Source organism: Strix aluco, chromosome 6 (assembly GCF_031877795.1).
Source record: "Strix aluco isolate bStrAlu1 chromosome 6, bStrAlu1.hap1, whole genome shotgun sequence".
NCBI classification, from domain to species: domain Eukaryota; kingdom Metazoa; phylum Chordata; class Aves; order Strigiformes; family Strigidae; genus Strix; species Strix aluco.
Window position 1 is genome coordinate 13,636,510 of NC_133936.1, and position 24,460 is coordinate 13,660,969.

The window sequence follows — 24,460 nt, forward strand, 5'->3', positions numbered from 1 at the left end:
AAGGCAACACACAGGTGAATGTTTGAGCCTTAGTATTTGATAAATTTGTTGGAGAGGTGTAGCCTGAATGCTGGAGAATGGGTACAGACCCACACAAGCACAGAGAGTTCAGGTTTCTCTCTGTAACTTAGTTGTGGTTGTAAATTTGGGATAATAACATGCATGTGCCTGACTGGGGTGCTGAGATTCATTAGCTGAAGTCTATAAAACACTCTGAAGATAAGTGGTACATATTATCATACTGTAATTAGGTGGTAATTGAAAGATGCTGGATAAACATTATTAATCATTAATATTCATAGAAGCAGCACTTCTGAAAATGCTGCTGTAACACCTGTTAGAATCCTTTTGGGAGAACTACTGGCACTGCAGGCTGGGATGCCCACATGCTAGTACGCATGCAGCATATTCCCGGAGCGCGTGTGCTGTACTGCCAGCCTGCTTTTGGTCAGAGCTGTTCCAATGGGGGAGGCTGGTGACCACCAGATGATTGCTGTTCCCTCTTCCACAGCATCCTCTAAAGCATCAGGTCCAACTGACAGCACTGGATGGAATGCTTGCAGAAGGATCTTCTTTGAACAAGTGACCATGAAACCTCCCGTGCTTTGTTACTCCTTAGTAACCATAAGTTTCACCACTTCAACATCACACAGTTCATGTGCAAAAAGCACAAGTCTTCCCAAAATTTTAAAATAAACATTCTAGCCTATATTATTCATCCATTAAATGCTATGTGCTGGAGCATGGCAAAAAACAGCAAACTGCCCTACAGGGCTTCCATCCCTTGTCCAACTCTACCAGTGCCTTTCCTGGCAGACCATCAGTCTAATGTCCCTCTTCAATGCCTCCACTGATGGGAGTTTCCATCTCCCAAAGGTCCTAATATTTTCCAGTACTTCTCTAGATCTATTTCTGGAAAATTTTTCCTACTGTCAGTCCTAAATAATCCTCCTTGAATTGAAGCCTACTCATCACAGAGTCCAATCCTTATTCCCTTTCCTGTAGCAGTGGCCTTCTATGTATTTGAGGACAGAATTTGATGTGATTTGACATGATCTGAATACTGTCATTGAGAAAACTGAAAATTTTATTTGTGTGTTAGGTCAACATAAATCTAAGTGTTTAATTTCAGGTCAATTTGAAAATTATGCATTTTGCCTAAGGATTAGTACTTCCTGACCTGCTTCGCTTCTTTAAGCACTGCCTTACCCCTACGTTGAGCCACTGTGCTGCATAATGGGAGTTTGAGATCAGCACCGGTGAGGGGCTAAGCACTCATGATAGAGAATGAGGACATGAAACAACTGGACTACAATTCACAGGATGCAGAGCACAAACAGAGCTAAAAAGAAACATTTCCCCAACTTTTCAAAAATTTCCATTCTGGAATACCTAGAAAACATTCTGGGTAGATTTGGTACCAGCACTACTTTCAAAAGACTGGAGTTTCCTACAGTTCTTTCTGAAAAACATCTAAGATACAGACTACGACTGATTTGAGGGAAAATTCACAAGGAAGGCTGGTGATACAATTTTCTCTTTCATTTACTGTATTCCATTGCAGTGCATTATAATCACCCCTGTTAAGCTGGTTCAGAAATGGCCACAGTTCCATGATACATGATACAGGATTTTCCAACTACTCTGACGTCCAATTAACACTGAGATGACGTAGTGCAATTATGACCTAGTCTTCCTGATACCAGACCTGTTTCTGCTGTCATTTTCCTTTCCTGAAGCATCCAGATTCTCTCAAGTTTTATGAAAACCATCCTACCTCACATCTTATTACATCTTTTCCTAGCAAACTGGCCCTTATTCTAGTACGACAGGATTTAATCACAAACGTCCCCATAAAGTAAGCAGACACTGCAGATTTTAGGAAAGAAAAGAAATCTTACATGTTCCTCTTCAAACTGGTCCCCACCAAATGCAGAGACACAGGGCTTGATACCTCCCGTTCCAAGGGCGATCAAAAACAGACCAACCATAGACAGGATCCTTCATGCAAGAACAAAAATATCACCATTGCAGAACCTTTCCAGTGCTTATGAGAGCATTTTAGTGTCACCCAACCACGATTACTCTGGTATCATTGTCTTTTGCACATGTGTAGTGATGATGAGTCAGATAAGTGTGAAAAACAAATTAATTATCCTCATTTCTGCATTCAGTACCAGTCAATTAACCAAACTGCTTTTGTCAGTTTCTTGCTGTTCTGAGGCCCAATGGACATACTAGAGATCAAAGATCCATGGGATTATTTTTCACTCATATGAGAACAAAAGACTGCAGAGATCAATTGAGAAAAAGAAAAAAAAAAAGAGGGAAAAAAACCCCCGCCTTTTCCTGTACCCTTCCAGCCTGGGTAAGCACAGACAAACTGTTTGAATTTGTTTGAATCAGGTTTATTCTTGAGTGTTTTCTACCTCCCAGGGCTCCTCAAAATACCACTGTTGGCCCAACAGATTACGTCTGTAGGGAACAGGAGTGTCAGGACTGGCCAGGTCTGGGACAAAAGGAAACTGTTCTGTAAATGAGATATGCTTCTGCCTGCACGTGCATATTTTTGAAGTTGCGACCACCTAGACAAAAACAGCTTGGTGGTTTCAGAGATGCGAGCTGACAAGCCTATTGGTTCAGAATCTAGAAGGCAAGAAGGGTTGTACCCTATGGAAGAGACAGACTTTCTCTGTCACATCAGAAAATGAATCTTTGGTTTTGTGTTCCCATGCACACAGGGGACCTTGCTGAGCTGCACAAGTATGCTGATGGGGGAGCGAGGGAGGAATGAGCCCGGTGCAGGCATTTGGATGGAGGAGACCAAACTCCAGTAGCACGGTATAGCAGAGAGGGGTGATCAGAGGTTCCTATCTCAAAGGGCTTAGAGTCCCTGTGATAGTTTCCAACTCCTTCTGTGCATTCACTCTAGATCCATCCTTCTGTTCTTACTCAGATATCCCAAACCCTTCCCTGATAAAAGCAACTCATGCACAGCCCCCAGACTGCTGGTCTGATGGAGGTGAAACAAATTACAGCCTTGGGCAAACCAACTACCATCACAACCTACTACAGTGCTGCGGCTTCAACAGCTACTTACACATGAACTGCCTGGTTGCCTAGGGATGGAATTGCACCGACTGACTTTATCAGATGGCCAACCACATACACAATGGAGAGGTAGATGATCGTCCTGTGAGGAAAGCAAACAGCAGTGAGTGAAGGTGCTGGGTGATGTACGATCTGAAAACAGAGTCTGCTTGTGCTTCCTGATATGGCAGGTCTACTTGACAGACACACAAGGAACCGGTTTGTTCATACCACTGGTATAGCGGGCAGCTATAACTCTTCTGTGTCAGTAGCAAGTGCACTGGAAGAAAGATATAGGCAAATGGGTTCAGATTGAGGAGGGAGAGCCCCTGCTTTCTTTGCAGAGGATGTTGAGCAGAATAAACTAAAAATGTTCCAGTCTTGTCATGCATGGAAGGCTGCAAATAGGAGAGTACTGTTCAGGTCCAACTTGGTTCCCAGATTACTAATAACTGGCATTTTATAGCATGCACCTAAGTGAATCCCTTGACTGGAAGGCATCTACAGGGACTGCTGCCTACATTCAACCCACCTGACCAACAGATCTGAATTAGGAATGTGGTTTCCCCATTACAAGTCTGGTTTAGATCCCAAGTACCTCTGAAGGACTGAGCTCATCTATCTGCCTCTCATATCTTGGTGGGGGAGAAGAAATCTGACTAGGAGCATCAGGCTCTTGAGTGTATTCTATTCCTTCACCACCTTCAGGACTAAGAGATGTCTATGTATTTATGTGCAGACTAGACACACAAAGAGGGAATGAAGGACTTTTTAGGACGGAGACACTAGAAGCAGCCCTATAAGCTTGGAGTAGGGAAGTAGTCTTTGACACATCCAAACACTGGTTGCAACAGCTAATTTAGAGCCACATCAGATCATTCCTAAAAGCCCCTCTGATCTATTATCCTGTCCTTGGCATCAGCCAGGGTCCAGCTACTACAGCAAAAGCCACCTCCCATTAAGTCACAAGGATTACTCCAGGGAAGGTCTCCCCTGCCTAATGCACAAAAGTCCACATAAGGATTTACCTTCTCACAACATCATGCTGCAAGATAGATATCTTCAAATACTAATGAACGTTGCTAGGTGACCTTAAATAATGAAGCTAATAAACCCCCACTGTTTTTTTTTCATTTAAAGGGACAAGAGAATGACTAAAACCGAGCACAAAGAAAAAAGAGCATTGATATCTCCTCAAGAACCTTCTGCTGGAAAGGCATATGGCAGGTGTTTTTTCCCTGTTGGGACTCTTCTGCCAGATGTGCTTAGTCCTAGAGAGAAGGGTTCAGCTGCACTTTATCACTCTGACAGCCAGGACTCCTCAGACAATAAACAAACAGTGACAAGCAAAGAAAGACCTATATCCAGCTTGCTCACCACCATTCTGGGGCAGATGATGGCCCCACAACTTATCAGTGGAAGGAAAGACTGCCTAATTTACTCAGGGAGATTTTACCTTGTTATATGCTAAGGGAGATGATTTGAGTGAACCCAGGTTTCTCTGGCATAAAAATGGGTGTGCTCACACATTCCCTGTGCTGTGAAAGCATAAGTATGTATAGTAAAGTTAGTGACATTTCATCTGAAACTGCAAGATCTAGAGGACAACACTGCTTCCTCACCATCTCTGAATCCTTTCCAGAAGCAGATCTTGGCAAGCTAAGTGTTAATCACCCTCGGCTTCCTCAAGGTGGGTAAGGAAGAATAGTGGAGGAAAAGCGTGCTTGTGACATTTAATTTGTTCCAACTTTGTTGTCTGTTGGCCCTTGGGTGAAAGAGGAGCACAGAACAGCATAAGCAAACAGCTCAGCTATTCATCTGTTAACAGAGAGAAGCTGACCTTCGCAAGCGTGTGTTTGCTGCACTCTGAGCTAGCTCAAAACTGGGAGCACACACAGCACTGCCCTTGCACAGGCTGCATGGTGTAGATGTATGCTGCCTGAATTAGAGAGATGTCTTCACTTACTTGTATTTCCCCAGCCATGAGTCTGCCATGATGGCTCCAATGACAGGTGTGAAATAACATAGCGCAGAAAAGGCATGGTACACAGCGGTGGAGAGATTCTCATCCCAGTGGAAGAAGCTTAAGAAATATAGTGTCAGGACAGCTAAAAGGAAACAAGCAAATCACATCAGATAATCAATGTGTATCTCTGCAGGTAAGCAGGATCACGGTGGCAAGAAAACCACTGATTTGTCTAGCAGCTATGAGCACTGTTGTGGAAAGATCTGTGCTTTCAGACCTGTTCCTCATAATCTCAAAGACAGATAAAATGAGATATATGAGTATCAGGTGTTCTTTGCTCATACGCATTTATGTTTAGCTGGAAAATATATTTTCTAGCTTATCTTACCGTAACCTGTAGTTCTGTTTATGCACATTTTCTGTTTGCAAATTAGGTGCCTGTATGATTCAATTCCCAAACACACTGATTGCATACAACTAGGAAAGATGTCACAGACTAGAAAACCAGGTCTGATACAGAGAATCATATAAAAATTTAGACTGGAAGGTACATTCGGAGCTCTCTAGTCCCAACTTCTGCTCAGAGCCAGTGTAGCATCAATGTTAGGACACACTGTTCATACCTGCATCCCAAAATGCCAATTTATTTTGAAAGACAGCTGACACCACGTACAGCACAGCTCCAGAACACCAGGCCAGTGTGTACAGAAACCCAAGAATGGGAAAGTCACTTCCCAGACACAGGCCACATACCTCTCATGCCATAGTAGGAGAAGCGCTCACAGAACTCATTCACCACGATGAAGGCAATGCTTAGGGGATAGTTGGAGCCACAGAGTTTCTGTGGGAGACAAATGAGAATGTATCAGCTCCGTGAAAGCCTTCACACCAGTGCTTGAGTGGTGGAGAGGAGTCCAGTCCAAAAACCAAGCACCCACTGCTGCTTAACTGACCTGTGGGTTGGACTTCAGGAAGGAGGGGACCCCACACCTATCTTGCTTTGGTTAAGGCTCCCTGGTGAATCAGCCTGGCCGACATGGGCCCAGTAAGGACTGCCGCAGGGATTAATGGGCTGTCAGCAGCCCACCATGCTCGTAGCTCCAGGAGCTCCAGTGGAAAGCTCCTACCGCCTCTCCACTGCAATGCAAAAACCCACTGAGATGCAAAACCACCTTCGGATGCGTTTTCTCCTACACTTCACATAAAGCTACTACCCTGCCCCAAAACTGCCCCCTTTCCCAGTACCAGACCTTGCCTCAGCAGTTAGTAGACCCCAGGGAGCTGCTGTCTGCCTCCATGTGAAGCTACTCCTTCCTGTGCGACAACTCTCCTCAACCTCTGCACCTCCCTTGCACCGAACTGTGCCACCGCTTTCACTGAAGCAGAAAGCATCAGTGCTGTGTCCTGCACTCCCTCAGGCATGGCATCCATTTCGTATTCCAAGAACTCTGGCATAGCTATGGATAATTCAATTTATTAATCAAAACTAAACAAAACAGTGATAGGACTGTCAAACCTATCTGAGCATGGCCGCTCTTTCACCGAATCTGACTTCACTCCAGCTAAAATCAGTAGTTTCCAAGTGAAATACAAGGCATTTAAACAGATGAGTCTTGGCATGACCTTGCGTGGGCCTCCATCCCTCTTGCTACCCCACTGTGGTCTGAGCTAAGCAGCTTCCAGCTGCTTAGCTCCACTGCCTCACAACAGGGAAGCAGGTTTTCACAGCACTGCCCAGCCTCTGCCAATTAGTGGGAGAGAGGGGCTGGCCATGCACTTGGTGAGGGATGGGGGGGGAGTGTGATATTAGCAGCCGCATTTATATTTATGGTTTTAAATAGACATGGGTATGGGCCAGTGAAGTGAGATGAACTCTTCACATGCATCTCTGTGCCTCGTGTTGGAAATAATGAATTCCTGTATTTCTTCCCAGAGTCCCAAATGCAAATACAGATACCAAAATAGATGTGTTTATTCAGGTTTATTTTACCACCAAGAGACCTGAGCTTATTTGAATTCCCAAAGCAATGGCATCAAGTTTAGAAGAGTCTAGCTTAATGATGCTGTCTTGCTCAACGTTACACAAGAGCAACAAAAGAGAATAGACTGGCTGTCTGCAAAAAAGAAAAAAAAAAAAAAACCAACCAAACCCCACTTTCCATTACTTAAGCCAGCATCTCTAAAGACAAATATTTTTGTCCTTTTTTGTTTATATTTTACTCTTGATATTTATGGACTGCCTTTTTATTAAGAAACACTTGGCCTCCTTGCTTTACTAGAGTAAATATGTAATTATCCATTTCATTTATTATTTACTCTGAAACCATCATGCTTAGCATATGGCTTGTAAGACAGAGTGGGCTCCCTTGGAAGCTGCACTGGGGCCTCCTGCTTTTAGACTAGCCTAAAAATGCTGGCATGCATAAGCTGTAAATGCACAAACACTCAGACATATGCACACACAGAATACCTTTCTCCAACAAGTTTTTCATAATAAAGAAGAAAAGTCATAAGAGGCAAATTGTGTTTCCTGTGGGTGCTTGGAGGCATTTTCTGACCTTGGAAGTAAAATTGTATAAAAGGGATATTTTTCTTCTCCTCTTTCACAGACCTCACTATTAGTACTCATGAGATTTAATAACATTTGATGGAGATGCAGAGCATGACTGTTCAAACCCAGATGGCCAGGTGTCGGGAACCCTGCTGCCTGAACTCACCCCTCCGCACCCGATGCACAAGCCCTGCTGGATTTAGCTGCAGTGGTTTAAGGTATCACATGCCACGCTGCGACCTGCAGTGACAGAAAACCTGGCACTGACCCATTTCAGCCACTCCTGCTCTGGGATGGGCACCTCCTACAGATGAGCAGGGGCAAGCAGGGAAGGAGAGGAGGAGGTGGTGACCTGCAAGCTAAACCTCCCCAAGCGCCTGAGCCAGGACCCTGAGTAAGTGCTTACAAACACAGAGCAATGACTTACAAGCAGTGGTACTTCCATCTGGCTTGTATGTCATGAAATGCATCAGCACATGCAGAAACCCTCATGTATTCTCTCCGCTGTATCACTGACCTGCCTGTGGCCTGCCTGGACATCCAAAAGTGGGCAGCTTTCATCCATGTGGAGAGCCAGATGCAGTTTGCTTGCTTTCGCGGAGGAGGACCTTGCTCAGCAGAGAGCCCCAGCAAAAGCAAAGAGGCTAAGCCTGGATTCATGAGCGCACAGATAGTCTGCTGTGCTTAGCTACCACTGTAAGCCTGGGATCTGCGGGATTATGGCACTCTTAAAGATACTGTGGAAGATGATATTCTGTGTCTTTGGAAAAAAGAAAGGTCATTTAAAATGCCAGCTACAGGAGACATTTGTTTTCACCTCTTCTTCTTGCTGACTAGCTGCAAAATGGGACAAAGATTAGTATTTCCCAGGAGCTCTGGATATCCAGTAGTTAATGTCTGCACAGTACTTAAAATTACGAGTTAAATAGTTGGCTTGCTAATGACATGGCTGTGAGCATTAAGAGCAAGTATTACCATATTGTCCTGCAAGTCAAAGACCTGTTCCCCCTAAAGCTGATAAGAGTGTACAGTTTTTTAGAGTCAAGCACTCAAGCAGAATTAGCCAGAAAACCTGCACAAACATCAAAGCTGTCAGGCAACAAAATATTCACCTGAATCTGGCTTTAAATCAGAGCCAAGGATGTAAACCTGAGGCTCCGGCACTACAGCTGGACTCTGTAACACACATCAGTGGCCTGTCCTCAGTTCCTGTCCTTCCTTCTGCTTTGCAGCATCTGGGGACCCTTCTCTGGTGGGTTTCATGAAACCAAGCAAATGCAGAGGTCAACTCCCTCCCTCCCACGCACGACATCCCCCTCCACTTCAGAGAAGTCCTTTCTCACAAGGAAAGTAGTGTTCAGGAAAAAGGCAGCAGTCAAAACCCTTACCCTTTTTTCCCAAACATTCAGACAGTTCATTTTTTTCCCTTTAAGCTGTGCTTTCTTAACTTAATCAGGTTAGTGGAGGGATTTTTGCCTTGAGTTGTTAATGCTTATTTCAACCCTCTGCAAGAAAGGGTGTTTGTCTCTAGCCAGAGCACAACAGAGGAAAGAACAGAGAGATCTTGCAATGTTTAGAGCAAGCTAAGCAGAAAGCAAAGAAAAGGAAACCAGCTGTAACACTCACCGGGGATTTTTTCTGAACAGGGAAATCTCCTTTGGGGGGATCATCTCCTGCAGAAATAAAAGTGAACAAAGTTTCCTTGGATTCGTTTCTCTGAAAAGCGTTCATCTCCCCTCTCGCCTTGTCTCCCACCATGCTATGTGGCTGTGGTGAGTTGACTGGGAAGATTTCCAACCTCAGGCATGAAGTTTGATTCAGTTTGAGTTAACCCTAATTGAGCACATTTGTGCAGCCAGATCAGAAAGGGGAGGGAGATGCTACCAGGAAAGACAACTCCAGAGTTCAGGAAGAGTCAGGGAATGCAGCCTCCATCATTCACAGGTTGGGGCTGTCAGCACTTCATAGCACAGACCTCCTATTTGCTTGGCATGTCCCCAGCTATTGTACGTGCACCAGCCCAACACAGCACTGTATGCTGAACAGATGTGAGCTGAATAAAATCCCAGGTCCCAGATACCCCTACAGCCTGCGGATTTAGGAGCAGAGCGTGCATCTCCTTCCCGATGCAGTAATGACAAGTTTATCTGCAGGGATCTCATTTCACCGAAAAGCCACACACTCATCCCAAGTCATAACTACTAAAATGTTCATCACACCAAGCCCTCAGACACTGGATGTCACGGATGCCTGCACTTGTGTTAAATCATCTCTTTGCTATCCCAGGAGTGAAGTGACCCAGGGTTCATTCCCGCACCAATTCCCTGGAATGACCTTGCCTTTTCCTATGGGACGGTTTAACCCGGAGCACACAGCCAGCACCCAGGAGCAGCCCCAAATCCCGTCTCTACTTCCTATTATCCAAAAGGCCACCTCGGGGCTCCTTACGTGGCAAATGCATCCCATGCTGCGCTGGGAGCCCCTGGATTCCCCCTGCAGCTATGTGGGCTCAGCTCCCTGCAGGTACCCTGTTGTCCTTCCTTCCATGCCCATGGGAATAGAGGAGCTCTTCATCAGTATTCTTCCAGTGTCAGTTGCAATTACAGAGCAAAATTTACAACCTTCCCATAAACCATCCTCAGTGGCTGTGGCTCTGCAGTTTTCTTGGCACAGTGAAGGGGTTTTTTCTTCCCCTTACATCTGGCTTCTCTAAAAGGCAAATGTTCAAACAACTTTCCCAAATATTTCTCCCTTCTCTTATCAGCAAAAGTACAGACCACACCCAGAATCTGCAGTTGGTACAAGGAGTCTCCATAAACTCATCCCTAGCTCCAGTACCAAGTTGCTGTTAGTGCTTGGGTATCACAGGAACCAGGTTTGCAGTTGAAAAATCAGGAAAGAGGCCTTTGCTCACACCACAGATCTTAATCTGGCTTCAGTTCTTGCTAACGAGACATAAAGAACACTTTGATAAGGGACTCAGATGTGACAGAGTGCACAGAGAAAGTCTAATTGCTCTCCACATTCCCTCACATGCTCTGGCATTGCTTCCTCTGAAGATCCCCACGGGTCCCATTTCACTCCTGCTAACTGGGCAGCTAAACATGAACCCTGAACTTCAGATGAGGCCAGGATGGTCTACGCATTTTATCCCTTTTTTCTTCTACAGCCGTGGCAACGCAACAGTTTGGTACCTCCCCCGTACTGCCACAGACCAGCTCCTCATCTACAGCCCTCCCAGTGATTTGCACGCCCGCTCAACCTTGCTTTTCACCTGGATCACTTCTCCGGTGACATGAACAGCCTCCAGGGAGCTAGGGTTTGTTATGCCCATTGATGGGCAAGAGTGACTCAAAAGCATACCCCACACTGGGGACAGCGCAAGGAACAGAACGCATCCACGTTGGCCCTATCTCCTGCACCCCAGGTTAGCACATACCCTTGTGTCCTGCAAGTCTGACCCTGTGCTAGAGGCAGCAGGAATATTTCTGAGCCCTCTGGTGGTATCTCTTACTGCCCCAAGTATCTCTAGACAACTCCTGGTAGAAACCTGCTGTATTCTGCCATGCACAGGCAAGCAGAGCAAACGCAGCAGCAAGTTATTAAAGGTGTAATACAGAAGGGAGACAGAAAAGGTTTCACCATCCCTTGTGCAGGGCTGCCACACTGCTGCAATGTGATGCCTTAATATTTTCAGCATCCTGCAGCTATATTTCCTCTGTGTGTATACCACCCCATGCATCACATAAGCTAAATGATTATTTTTTTTTAATACTAGCATGAAAAACTGTATCAGTCAGTGGGATTAACATACTACTTGTCAAATACACTGCAGAGCTGTTTAGGCCATTAGCTGCCAGAAGGTCTTCTCAGACAGAAATTGAGAAAAGGAATTCAAATATCTGGTAATAAATGGTAACTCATGGCAAACAGCAAGAACAAGTTAAGGAGAATAAATTTGCAAGCACCTCAGATACAAATGAATTCAGAGTAAGACTCAATAGAAGGAGACCTGTGCGGCCAGGCTGAAAATCAGGAAGGAATTGTACCACAAATGGAAATAAGGTGGCATTTCTGAAGACAAGTGTAAACAAACAGATCAAGCATGGAGCGATAGAGGCTGCAAAGCTAAGGCACAAAATGAATTACAGCTAGCAGGGGGACACAAAAGGCAGTAAGAAAAGGTGTTAGAAATGCTGTCAATATTGGAGAAAGAGGAAGGAAAATGAAAGTCTATTATTTAAACTAGAAAACGAGCAAACAAAAGTTCATCCAGAGAAGCCAGAAAAGTTGTGTCCTTTTTGTTTGTCTTCACTAAAAAACTAAATTGCAACAAGACACATAACCCCATTAAAATGAACCAGTAGGAATATGGGTGAAATGAAACAAAAACTGCTTAAAGAATATTGGAAACCTCAATTGTGCTCAGATCATTAGAGCCGGATGAAGTTCACCTTCAAGTGCTGAAGGTAGTATTGAACCACTTCCCTTGTGAAGGGCAGAAGCAGGATAAGCATCACCACTGACTTTAAAAAGGCAGGTTAGGACAACCCAGTCATGTCCCTCCACAACCAGAGAGATACTTGATTGGATAATCCCTTCTAAACACCAAAAGGAGAATAAGGATTACAAACCAGGCATTTTGGATGGGAAAAAATGCTCTCAAACCAGACTGTTTTATCCTTTAGCAACAGGGTAAGTGGCAAAGCAGCTAGAGCAGCTGTGGATGTGATACATCCTAACTCTAGTATCTTTAATGTCTCACAAGGTAAAGAGGATCCAGATGAAATACCCATATAGTAGGCAACTGGGAAATCCCTCTCAGAGTAGCTATCAATGATTTTCCATCAGATTAGGAGGTAGTGAAACACGCAGGTCCTCAGCTTTTCCATGAGCAAAGAGAACATCAGCACAGCCATCGTGCTGCTCATGTTTGTGTCCAAAACCAGGATGGAGAAGCCTGGGGGAAAATAGGCTATGAATTCAAAATGATGTTACTAAATGGGAGAAACCACTTTGCAGCTCTGCAAATGTTTTTCAGGGAAGACTACTAAATGCTAACCCTACCCATTGACAGGAAAAGCAGGCACAGAGACCAAATATTCTCCATTTGCATTGAGGATGAGATGAGAAAAATAACTTATTTTCAGTAAACAAGATTGGGGGATGCTTCAGGCCAAATTCCCTTTTTGCAAGGACATATGGGCACTGGAACAGAGATGGCGTAGCTGGGGCTGTGGAGTTCGGGCAATCTCTGAAGTCCATTATATAAGAACATATTAGGGACTGGCTAAATATCGGGTCCCGTCCCAGAGCAGGCAGATGGATGAGATGCTCTCCTGAATTTCTGTGAAAGTCATGTGCTAAACAACTTCAACTGGTAAGCATGAAAGCAAGGACTGCTTTCTGTAAAATTTCTTCTTTTCTGAGTTATCCTTTATGTAAGTGGGGAAACTGCAGGATGATTCAGCTACCAGATGCCTTGCATAGCCAGAAGTTCCCATGAATACATTTTTCTATGACTTTCGGTTCATCATTTAATTTTTTCTGGTTCCCAAATTCACGGGAAGACAATCTGCATTTTCCCTTTGCATTTACAATCCTCACATTCTCACTGCTTCCTGATGCAGTACTATGCACATTAATCTGTTTATACTCAACTGATATCTTCATTTTTATCTGCATTCATCTTGTGGTACAATCCCTTCTTGGTTTTCAGCTCAGCCACACTGGTCTCTTATGACTCTTACTTTGAATTCATGTACACTGGCCACACTTTCATAGCCCTTTTATTATATCTGTATTTCTCTCCTCTTTCTCTCTTTCCAAGATAAGGTTATAAGAAGCTAGATGAATGTGTGCCAGCAACATTTTGGGCTTAATGATCTGGCCCTGGATGGCAAGATAAGCTCTCTAGGTCTCTTCTGGCTTACTTTCTCCAATTCTTTGATTACAGGAAAGAGCATGGCTTAACTGATTTAGACAGATCAAGACTGGTTTCCATTGCCTGCAAACTTCTCTCATACTTTTTCTATTTCTTCTCTCTTATTTTTCATACTTAAATTACTTAAAAGTAATTTAAGAATATGCTTTATCAAATCACTTGAAGAACCAGGAAAATATGCCAGAAGTCACCAGCTCTTATAGACTGAAAATTGCAAAGATATTTAGATTAATTCCACTAACAATATCAAGTACCTAATCTGTATTTAAGAGCCTGTCATCTGGTCACTAGTCAACCTGTAGCAGCCAGAGAAACTTCTCATCTCTCCTGGTGCCTTTTTGCCTTCACTTTCTTCTATGATTAGCAAGAAGAAATCTTTTAAAAAATTCTCTCACCAGCTTGGGTTTCCTTTGCAGCCTTCAGCATGCCGTCCCCCTTTGCCATGTCTGCTGCTTCCTGCGCATTGCACGACCCCAGCTCTGCTGAGTCTGAAGATGAATCCCATTGAGCAATCCTGGCTCTCTTTCACCCTGTTGTTAATGTTTCACTTCACAACCGCAGTCCTTCAGTTACCAATAAAATAGTTAAACTTTCATTTATTTTTGTTCTGAAGTCATGTCTGCTCAGCTCCCAAATGTCATAGGGAATCTGCCCTTCTCCTTAAATACAGCCTGTAAGGCTGCATGGCATCTTTCATGGATATTCACAGCCAATCACTTTGCACTGCTGCTACACTACCTTTCAATAGAATTATTACTTCTGGATGAGAGCAGGGACTGGACCTGTGACTAGATGGGATCTACAGCTGGCCATAAATCCAAACTTGACACTGTACACCAGCTACAGAGCTGGCCTTAACTGTCTTTTAGTAGTTGAGGTTGTGAGAAGACAGGGGGTTTCATCACCTTTTGACAGACTGACTTCAGTTCCTGGTTCTTCATGTGCCACACAGGAATGCAGACATAACATCGACATGCCGTTCTCCCAGACCCTTTTTCACCTTAAAGTCTTGAGCTACCTGAAGGAGGATCAACATTTTTTCTACCACATTTCTGCTGTTTATTCCTTTCTGCTTTCCCCCATGACCTCCTCTAAACTGCTGTGAATTCCTTTCAGAGAGGTTCTAAGGCATCTGCGCTGCAGGAGGAAACCCCAGATATTTTCTGCAGATACAGAAATGGCTCACAATGACATTTTGTGTATTCAGCAGTAGAGCCAAATGGGGTCTCCATCACCACACATCATGGCCCTGAAGCCACCTGCATCCTTCCCCTCTTCATCAGACTGAAATCCTAGTCCCACCTGCCCCATATCTCTCATCACCACCTCAACACACAAAATACAGTCAAGGCTACAAAGAGGTATGCAGTTCCTAACGATATTAGCTGAACAAAGGTTATCCCAGGGGAACTGGGCAGGAGGACTAGAAAGATGCACTAGGGAAACACTGAGACATATCTGAACTTTACAGTGAAGAGAAGCATGCAGCAATAGCTACTTCTATGTACAATAGTGAGCAGTCTAAGCCAATCGCAGATCAAATTCCAAAATTAAATGAGGAATAAGTTCCTACAGGTGTTGAGTCATTTGATAGAGCAACAAGGGATACACAGTCTGAAGTGAAAGAAAGAACAACAGCACAAACAACTCATAAAAAGATGACGGTAAATTGTAAGTGGCTTGTGAAAGGAGGATTGAAGCAAAATTTTAATTACAGCTTGAAAGAGCAGGCTATTCACACATGATATATTAAAGAGATGGTAAGAAGGATTTAAATCCAGAATGTAGGATGTATGGCCAGGATCCAGGGGGTGTTAGTCATATTATAAGAAGATGTACCATAGATAAGTACAAAGCACAGCATGGCAAAGCTAGCAGTATGAGACTTTGGGCAAGCACTGTGAAAAACAAGCAGAAAAGAAGTATGAGCACTACAGGCCAGACAATGCAATAGAAAAGAAAAGCTGGAGGGAGAATAGTTGTTGGGAAGAATAAAAAGCTTTACTTTGTAATGCTTGTGACTTCTGTTAGAAGATTAGGGGGGAAAAAAAACCCAACACATCAGCAAAGGGCTTTTATTTCCAAACAACTTTTTAAGAGGCTGTCATAGCATGGAAAAATTAGGATTCTTCTCTTCATTGAAGGGAATGTTCAAGCAAAACACAGGGAAAGATAGAGCTGATCAGCTGAGGCAGGAAATAAAGAAAATCCAGCACAAACAAAAGGCAACCACAAATTTAAATTACTTTCTAGGCCCTCAAGATGGGAGTATCACAAAACCACTGCAAAAAATTGGAAGTTGTCTCCAGAATAAGACTTGTGGTCTTTTGAAACAGACCACTGATTAACAGCAAGAAAATAAGTAAATAAGCAAGGAAAGCTTAAATTATTGCATAGAAAATCAGCAATAATTTAACTATTCAGGCTCTCAGTAAGGAGATGGGCTAAATGATCTCCTGAATTCCTTTCCAGCTATTTTCCCCCCCCAGTTCTAAGATGTACTTGATGCTATGGGATAAGGTACCATACACTGACTCTGAGCTGACTGGTAGCACTGGTTTCAGTAAGTTCAAGACAGAGAAAATGGACATCCAGGTGCCCCAGCCAATCTGGACCCATGGGAACATGTCCAGTTCCTGGGATGTTTCTGTGTTCTGCCCTTCCTGCATGGCCTTTGTTTCCCATTTATAACAATTTAAAGCAGTTTAGGAATGCTGCCCACTTCTTAGAGACAGTCCCTAGTTAAAACAATAACTAGTTTTACTGTTCACATAGGTATGTAAAGTCAGCAACAGAGATAATGCTCTGAAAAAAAAAATCAAGGAGAGTCAAGGGAATGTGTACAAGGGAACATGAGCTCAGTTTCTAACACACTAGTCAGTGCTGCTTGACTCATGAGGGTGAAAGTGATCAATTCTGAATGTCTTTTTTATGCCCCTAACAAACAAGGTGTGTAGTCCCTCAGAAACCCAATACCACAGTTGTCTGGCTCAGGCATAACTCAGGCTCTCTGTTCAAAACTTCTGAATAACAGAGAGCACCTGGAAACAGAAAAACCTGAAGGTTTACCCAGTCCACTTGCTGTGGCTGGGTCATACCCTTCTTCAAGCGAGGAGGCAAGAGGTCCCTGCAGCTGAAAGATGGATGTGGTGTGCTAGGAGTTTGGAAAAAGTGCTTGAGGACTGTTTGGTGTCCCAAGAACATTCTCTTCCAGATGGTATCAGAAGCAGGATCTGACAGTGCCTTTTGGCAGCAGGTCTCAGGGAATTTCACTGAGCAGATATCAGTATCTCCATTTCAGAGATGAGCAAAAGATGGAAGAACCATCCTAATGAAGGCAAATTCTGCTGAAACCTCTTGCATGCCAGCCCAGCAGTCTATCCATTAAGCTGCCCTGCCTGCAGTATTATCACAGCAAAGAAAAACCAGCTATTGATTTATGCTGCCACAGGCTCTGAGGGATAGCTCAGCTGCTGAAGACATTGCAGCTTGCATCAGCCCTGGGTCTGGAGGAATGCTGAAAGGCAATCACATGCAGTGTCTCAGTTATCCCTTGGGTGCATTGCCCTCCTCTCCATGCTCACTTCCAGCCTCTGGGACAGATGCTGCCTTGGGAGCTTCCCTTTTTGTGCTGACCCCTCAGCTGGCCAGTAGCTCCTTTCTGGTGGTGGGTCCCACACCCTCTCTCACCCAGTTCTGGAGTAAAAACCTGCTTTTACTCACTGCTAGCCTCTCCTCCAGCAAGATGCAGCTGGTAATGAGAAAGCAGGAATCCTGTAACTACTCTATTCCTTGCAGCCAGCTCACAGGGATGCCTGGCACCAGGGGGTTCTATGGGGCAGTGGAGGAGGGGGCATGGCTACAGGATGTGGCAGCAGGACCCTGGGGTTCAGTTGTCTACGCTACTTGTCAGGCACCTTGAGCACATATTTCAGGTTTCCTAGCCTTAACTCCGCGGCCATAAAACAAGAGTCAAGCAGCACTAATCTCCTGTATATCTGGCACAAATGGTTTCATTCATTAATCCGGCTACAGAACTAGAAGAATCTCAGGGAAGGCATTAATTTCAGCTTTTCCAGTTTTTTCCATGCACCCACAGTAACAGTCTGATTGTTTTATTCTTTGCAAGCTCCTCTGAGTCAGAAGACATAATGCACTGCACAATTTAAAATCTTTGCCATCACAGAGAGGGTATTCTCACCATATCCCAGCCCACAGCTGATTTTTTGACTACAGTTTAAGTTAGATTGCGTTGTGTAATCAGTATTTCATCAGGGCAAGCTGCCAGGAACAGAGAACATGTAAATCCCCAAAATACCTCTGTTCTGATAAAAAAAACCTCGCAGATCTAATCCAGATTGATCTCAGCTTTCCAGCAGTGACCTTTCCCAGATGCAAGCACAGACAGATATGATACAACCTTCTGCATTCTAGGGACTGTCATTTCCACTGAGATGTTAATCAGATCCTCCCAAGCCAGCTCCCTCCACTGCCATACCAAGGGTCAGGCAGATCAGGGGCTCATCCAAGATTCATTAACTCTGGTTCCCTGCATTTTCATAACAAGCTTGCAGTGCCATCCATTCTTTTCAGCCTCCCACCACAGCAACCACGGGGATCCATTTGCTAACACAGTGAGTGTGAGTAGCTCTCACCAGCTCCAGCAAGACGTGCAGTCATGTGGGTTTTCGCTGCATCAGGTCCCAGAGGGACTGGCACAGAATTAAGAGACCTTTTTTGTTCTTTTTAAACATTGATCTAAACATACAGTTTTTGGGTCTCCAGGGACCCTGACACTTTGTAGCACAATTTCTTTTGTCCTGACCATCCTCTGCCTAGGGCAGTCTGCTCTCCACTGGCACTTGTGGCAAATCCCCTCTGAGTTTGGTGGGGAGAAATGTTATACTTGCACAGAATGAAGAACTAATCTGTGCCTCTTCCTCCTTATGCTAACACCCCCAGAGAAGTCCACTTTTCCTAGGAGCTGAGTGGCAACTGATCCACCTGACATCAGTGGGACCAGGGGTGCTCAGCCTTTCCCAGATGCCACCCGCCCCAGCACATGTTAACTTCCCTCTGCTCAACATGCCTTTCTTCCAGAAAGAAACTCTCCTGTTTCAGTAGCTTGACTGGAACGCATCTTCTGGCTATGATCAAATACTGAATCAGACACTTGCTTTAACCCTCCTTTTCTATTCCCAGACTGTCTCCTTCCTCCTGGGATCTTGCATGGAGTTGTGCCCATCACGCAACAGCTGAGTCCTGCATCACATACCTGCAAACACTCTGCATGCTTCACTTGTGCAAACAGCAACCCTGAACACAAATGTTTTTTCCCATGGGCACACAAAAACCACCTCTGGTGTTTTCCAGCCTGTGGCCACCCAGAAGCTATAGAGCGGTGCTGAACATGCAGGGCAGCAGCACGGCACACGCCCAAGCAGCAGGCAGCGGCAGACGTTACTCTCGCTGCACCCGCAGGCCACCAGTGCCTTGCTGGCTTCACCAGGAGCAGAGCCAGCCCCGTGTGTTTTGAGTGACTGCAGACACAGGCTCAGAGTGTGAGTCCTACACAACAGCAGGAGGTTTAATGAAGTCAAATTAAGCCACATTCACTCTTCAGGCTACTACACTCACCTCCAGCCCTTCTGCTTTCCTAATCTATTTCTAAGCAGTTCTTCGTACACTGTAAGGGTACAAACCCTCCGCAGGTTTCCAGTATCTTCCTGTGGTGAGCTATCACAGGTCCTTCTTTATATTTATTACTCACCAGCAGCCAATCCAATCTGTATCCGAGCAAAGCAAAATGCCCAGACCTAGCAGAGGTTTCACTAGTCTCAGCACTTGTTTTCTTAAACCTATTTCCCTGGAGAGGATGTCTGCCTGGAAAACAGGGATAAGCTCATCAGCTGCAATAGCAAGATGGGAATGGTACACATGGGTTGTGAGGTAGCATAGGCATGTACCAGCTACAGCAAAAGTTGCTAGATGATGAAGATGTGCCCATTCAGGTCAGTTATATCCACTGTGGTCTCATCTGTGGTGCATGACAAGGGGAGATGGTGTTTTCACCCCAGCTGATGAGCAGCAGTGCCGGGGATATGCTGGTATAGGCTTTCCACCACCCCTTCCATCTCCTGTGCCCATAGCTGGCATGTCTTCACTGCTTGTCATTCAGCCTTAAATGTCTCCAAGTGCTCCTCTATAGTCCTTAGTAAACAGAGGAGAGCACACTGGTACTCACTGACAGAGAAACCCATTAGTGACAACATCTATTAGCTTTAATAAATCCACGCCAAAAAAACACAGTCCCCTTTTCCATGACCTCCAGCTATGCCTAGGCTACATGAGAAGATCTAGCCATGCCAGTCCTTTAAGATGCAGAGGGCCACTTGAGAGGTATATATTCAACTGATTTCAAAGAACCTTTGAGTGCTCAGCAACTTGCAAGAGATTTGTTTACAGAAATAATCACTTTCAGAAGCAAAGTGTACATGGCACTTTTCCTCCAGCTCCCATTTAGTTTTACCTCTAACAATAAATCACTAAAGAGACTCAACATGGAATACCTTAGCATTGTACTCATCTAGAAATATTTCTTTGCAGTATAAACTCAGATTAATATTCATTATCTCCAAGATAAAGACAGCTAGAAATAATTTGAGGGAATAAAACCAGTTTTCAGCATTCCTGACACTTCCTATTGTTAACAAACAGACGATCTTATAACAGTAAAGTCAGAGGAATAATTCCTCTCTTATACTAGATCTGATTGACTAGACATGACAGATGGTGTTTTTATTACTTTCTGTCTCTATGCCATTCTAAAAGAGGCCTCATCTAATGCAGCCCAGGCTGTGTTTTGAGTCTTAACCTCTCAGATAAGCAAACCCTGTTTCATCAGGTTAATGGATCCTTACTTGATTCAGGAAGGCAATTTTCCTTAAAGTTATTCTAATCAAGTGCTCAGAGCTCAAATTGTCCTGGCTGATTGACTGCCAGCAATGGGTAAATCTTTCTACTAAGGACCATATTTATTTTCAAAGAGGGAAAACAAGTTATTATTATTATTACAGAACCAATTCTATCCTGTATTCAGTGACTTCTTAAATAGTGGTTTTTACTGCAGTCACAGAATTAAAGATAAAAATAAAGTTAATGCAGCCTTCCTCTCAATAGTTTTATTAAATAACAGGCAGGAAAGGAAAATTAGAGAGAGATGACATGCTGTCTACTGATACCCCCTCAATTAACTGCCCCTGTGGTAATAGCATCTGACCTTCATCAGCACAGACCCCTTCAAACACAGACTCACTCCAACCTGTCTTCCTGCATCAGCCTCCAAATTGAGGGCTGTCAGCACAAGTAACTTTGCCACCAGGCTGGGAAGAAGTGACAGAGGACTAGCCACCTTCAAAAAGAAAAGCTCTGAAGGAAAACCAGTGCCTCGAGGATGCTCCCTCCAAGTCCCATCTCCAGTGTAGCATCTGGCTCCACAAGCACAGTTTGGTGCCACAGCTGCTCGGGAGCACAGCAACAGCCCACACGGCCATAGGGATCACAGTGCCCTGCTGCCTTGGCTCTTGATTGACTCAAATCACTCCAGGCAGAAACCCTGCCAGCTGCAGGGCTGTCCAGACCACCTGAAGAAGCAGATGGGAGATCCAACCTCTTCTACTCTTTCCCACCTACTGCAAGACTGGTCCAGCAATTATAAGGACAAGGAAAAAACAACCATCCCAAGGATGTGCGGAAAACCAGCCGCAGAAGCAAGAACTGGGCCCCCAACTCCTGGATGATTGTTCAGTTAGCGCTTTTACTTCTCAACACGCATATTACCTTTTCATACAGCCTCACAAGCAGAATTTATAGCCCCAATGCCCCATCAGACATTCAACACCAAATTTCCACCTCCAGAAAATCTGACCCCCATGAGCCTCAGCTGGAGCTTGTAGGGCAAGCAAAGCAAGCTACTTAACACAAAAAACATTTTCTTTGCCATTTTCTGAGCAGCTGTCCTAAGTTATTGATGCCTCAAATGAAATGATCATTCTCGATGTTTTTTAGTGTTTAGTCAGGCAGAGTATTACATTGTGATATCAAGGCAGGCATCTTTAAAACAGTGATTATTCTGCACAAACGATAAAGATGCTGGAGAATACATTAACTCTTTCATTCTTCAGAAGGAGTACAAGGCAAGGAGATGTTGTCAAGCTGTGATAAAAGAGGAACACAGAAACCTATATTCTCTCCCTCTTTATGACACAAATCAGCCCTTCAAACATGTTCCAGTTGTGCCCATAAGCCAGAAAAAAAGCCACCCAAGACCTCAGGATACCCCATCTACTGAGAACTCACAGTATTTCCATTCAAGGGCAGCATAGCAAATACAACCAGGAGGCAACAGAATAATAAGAAACAGCTAGAGAGCAAGCAGCTCTTATGCATGCTGCAATTACACTACAACAGCACTGTTGTGCTACACACAAATCTGAGAAACAGCTACTAACCCCTGTGCCATAAGGCTGACACACCACTCTTGAGGAGCATTCAGCAAACCCAACCCCCACAGTAACAATGCCCAAACAGACCAGTGGGACACGCTGACTTTTCAACTCCCTTTCGCCATCACCATCCAAGCATAGCTCAGCTGAGGCCACAGATGTATGTCATTAAATTAATTATCCCATAATTACTTGGTGAAGACCCAAATCTCATTAACTCACACTCTTCCTCATCTCAAACAGAGTTCTTCCCATGCTTAATTCTGTAGATATTTTATCTTCTATTTTTGAAATGTCCTTGAGATGCTGAGGGGTATGAAAGGTTTTATCTAAGTCTTAAAGCAGTGGCTGCAACTTTCTGCTTAGCTTAAACTGAGGCTGGGATTTGGGTGTACAGGAGGAACCCAGGCACAGGGAAGGGCATTTCAAAGCAGTGTAGGAGACAGTCTCACAAGATTTCCACCATTATGAAATATCACAAGATCAGTCATTCTTACCATGTTGGAGAACCCATTTTGAGGCAAAAGCTTCTGATGGAATTTTATTTTTTAAGACTTCTGGCCTCCTCTGGATTGGAGAGGGGATATGGTCTGCTCCAGGCTTGGATGCGAGGTGAAAAGGGTGTGTTTGAATCAGAGGCTCTCAAAGCAAAGTCAGAAAGCGAGGATGGGCTCAGGCTCAAGGATTAAAAGTTCCCAAGCTTTCTTAAATGTCTCTGTTTCAGGTCCTCTCATGTAGCCTGTCACATTCAAAACACACAGCACACTTCACGAGAGGCAGCCTTTTAAAATAGTGTTCTCCTCGAATATTGTTACAGGGTTGATTGCAGACACCTTTGGGCTCAGAGCAGGCACCACTGGAAATTGTTCAGACAGGGGATCAATAGAGGGGCATAACTTAAAAAACATGTTACTTGTGGAGACAGCCTCCAGAGACAGCCCTGAAACTGTCCCCACAGTTAAACAATCCCAGAAGAAGCAGGCATCCATCCCTGTTAAATACTGCTGGGAAACAAGGCAGCAGAGCAGCAGGAGGAAAAGACGAGCTTGATTCTTACTAGGTCTTACTGCTACACCAGTTTTTTAAACGAGCAGTGTATGGTGGAGAGAACTTCTCCCTGGTCCTGATGCAAACCCCCATAAACTGGGTGAATGGACCATAAGCAAAATTCAGCCCCATCCAGCTTACAGTCTCTGGGAATAGCTGACTCCAGCTGCTTTGGAGAGAACCACAAAGAGGCTCCACAGCTATCGGATAAGCTGCCCCAGTAGGTTTCTCATTGCCTTTATTGAGTGTTGGGTCAGACCTCGTGCACAGAAGTGTCTGTGATCAATGAACCCATGATTTGCTAGTTCTGCCCAAGGGCTTATTCACAGTTAATCCAAACCAACTTGATTCATGAAACTGGCTGGAAAACTCATCAGAACAGGCTTTGCAGAGAGATTTCTGGCACTTTTGCTTCCAGCACTGGCTGAAAATAGAGCAAAAAGAGACTCCAGCCTCCTCTGAGTTATTTTGTCAGATCTGGAGATGGGTGATTAATTCACAAAAAATAATAGTAGCTTGTATTTTCTGCCTTTTGCTTTTTTCCCCATATGAACAGAGGTAGTTTTTTCTTAGGTTTATTTGTTTTTCAGAACTATTTGTCAAGTAGTTTCTGCAAACAGTTTCAGGTGCTTCGACGGCATTAGTAATCTGCAATATAAGCAGGCACAACGGGACGCATAGGTTACATCGTACACTTCAGACTTTTTCACCTGGATGAGCATACATCTTAGAAACAGGTTTGCAGTGCAGATTTCTACAACTCTCATTCTGAAGCTCTTTCATGGATATTTTGGACAATTGCCCCAAAACAGCCCATTCCCACAGACATTCCTCACACGACATCTGTCTGCTCAAGCACTCCCAGCCAGAGAACGCAGAAAGAACAGGAACACAATCAAAGCACGTTACTTACGGAAATATCTGCAGCAAGTCTCAAAGAAACGTGTTGGTGGAGTGTCCCCAGATGGAGGGATTTCCATGGAGGAAGCAGTGAAGTGGTCCAATACAAAAAAAGAGCACTATGAACTGTTTAAACTTCAGGATGTATCTGCGATGAATGTAGGGAATGAATATAAGGTTATTTCTTCTTGTATCCACAGCAGCACTCGTATACCATGGTGACGGACAGAGAACAAATGGTGAAACAAGCTCTTGGCCTCACAGTAACATTGTTCTATTTGTTGTCCCTGAAGGCTTTCAGTTAATCTTCATCTGTGGGTTTGGCCACAGAAATGTACTGCTGAACCTCCCCTCTCTGATTTCTGTATGCAAACTTCTTGAGGATTCATTAACTCTTTAATTGATCATTCATGTATTTCAGGGGAGTCTTTCATATTTTCTGTACCGCTCAGTGCCTT

The 24,460-nt window shown here is 44.3% G+C and overlaps 1 protein-coding gene across 5 annotated transcripts in view; it reads right to left on the reverse strand.

Annotated features, from left to right (window-relative positions):
• Positions 1 to 24,136, reverse strand: part of SLC15A2 (solute carrier family 15 member 2) — a 66,083-nt gene extending 41,947 nt beyond the window's left edge. For 2 of the 5 annotated variants that reach the window (XM_074828753.1, XM_074828752.1), the window contains exons 1-5: positions 9,234 to 9,424; positions 5,810 to 5,897; positions 5,057 to 5,198; positions 3,101 to 3,193; positions 1,902 to 2,001 (exon numbers count right to left, since the gene is read on the reverse strand). In XM_074828753.1, coding sequence (XP_074684854.1) covers positions 1,902 to 2,001; positions 3,101 to 3,193; positions 5,057 to 5,198; positions 5,810 to 5,897; positions 9,234 to 9,365 — 555 coding nt within the window. In that variant the 5' untranslated portion in view covers positions 9,366 to 9,424. Of the gene's footprint in view, positions 1 to 1,901; positions 2,002 to 3,100; positions 3,194 to 5,056; positions 5,199 to 5,809; positions 5,898 to 8,124; positions 8,368 to 9,233; positions 9,425 to 13,946; positions 14,071 to 24,015 lie in introns of those variants that run through there. The other 3 variants (XM_074828754.1, XM_074828755.1, XM_074828756.1) reach the window with 3 other exon arrangements.
• Between the last annotated feature and the right edge of the window lie 324 nt (positions 24,137 to 24,460).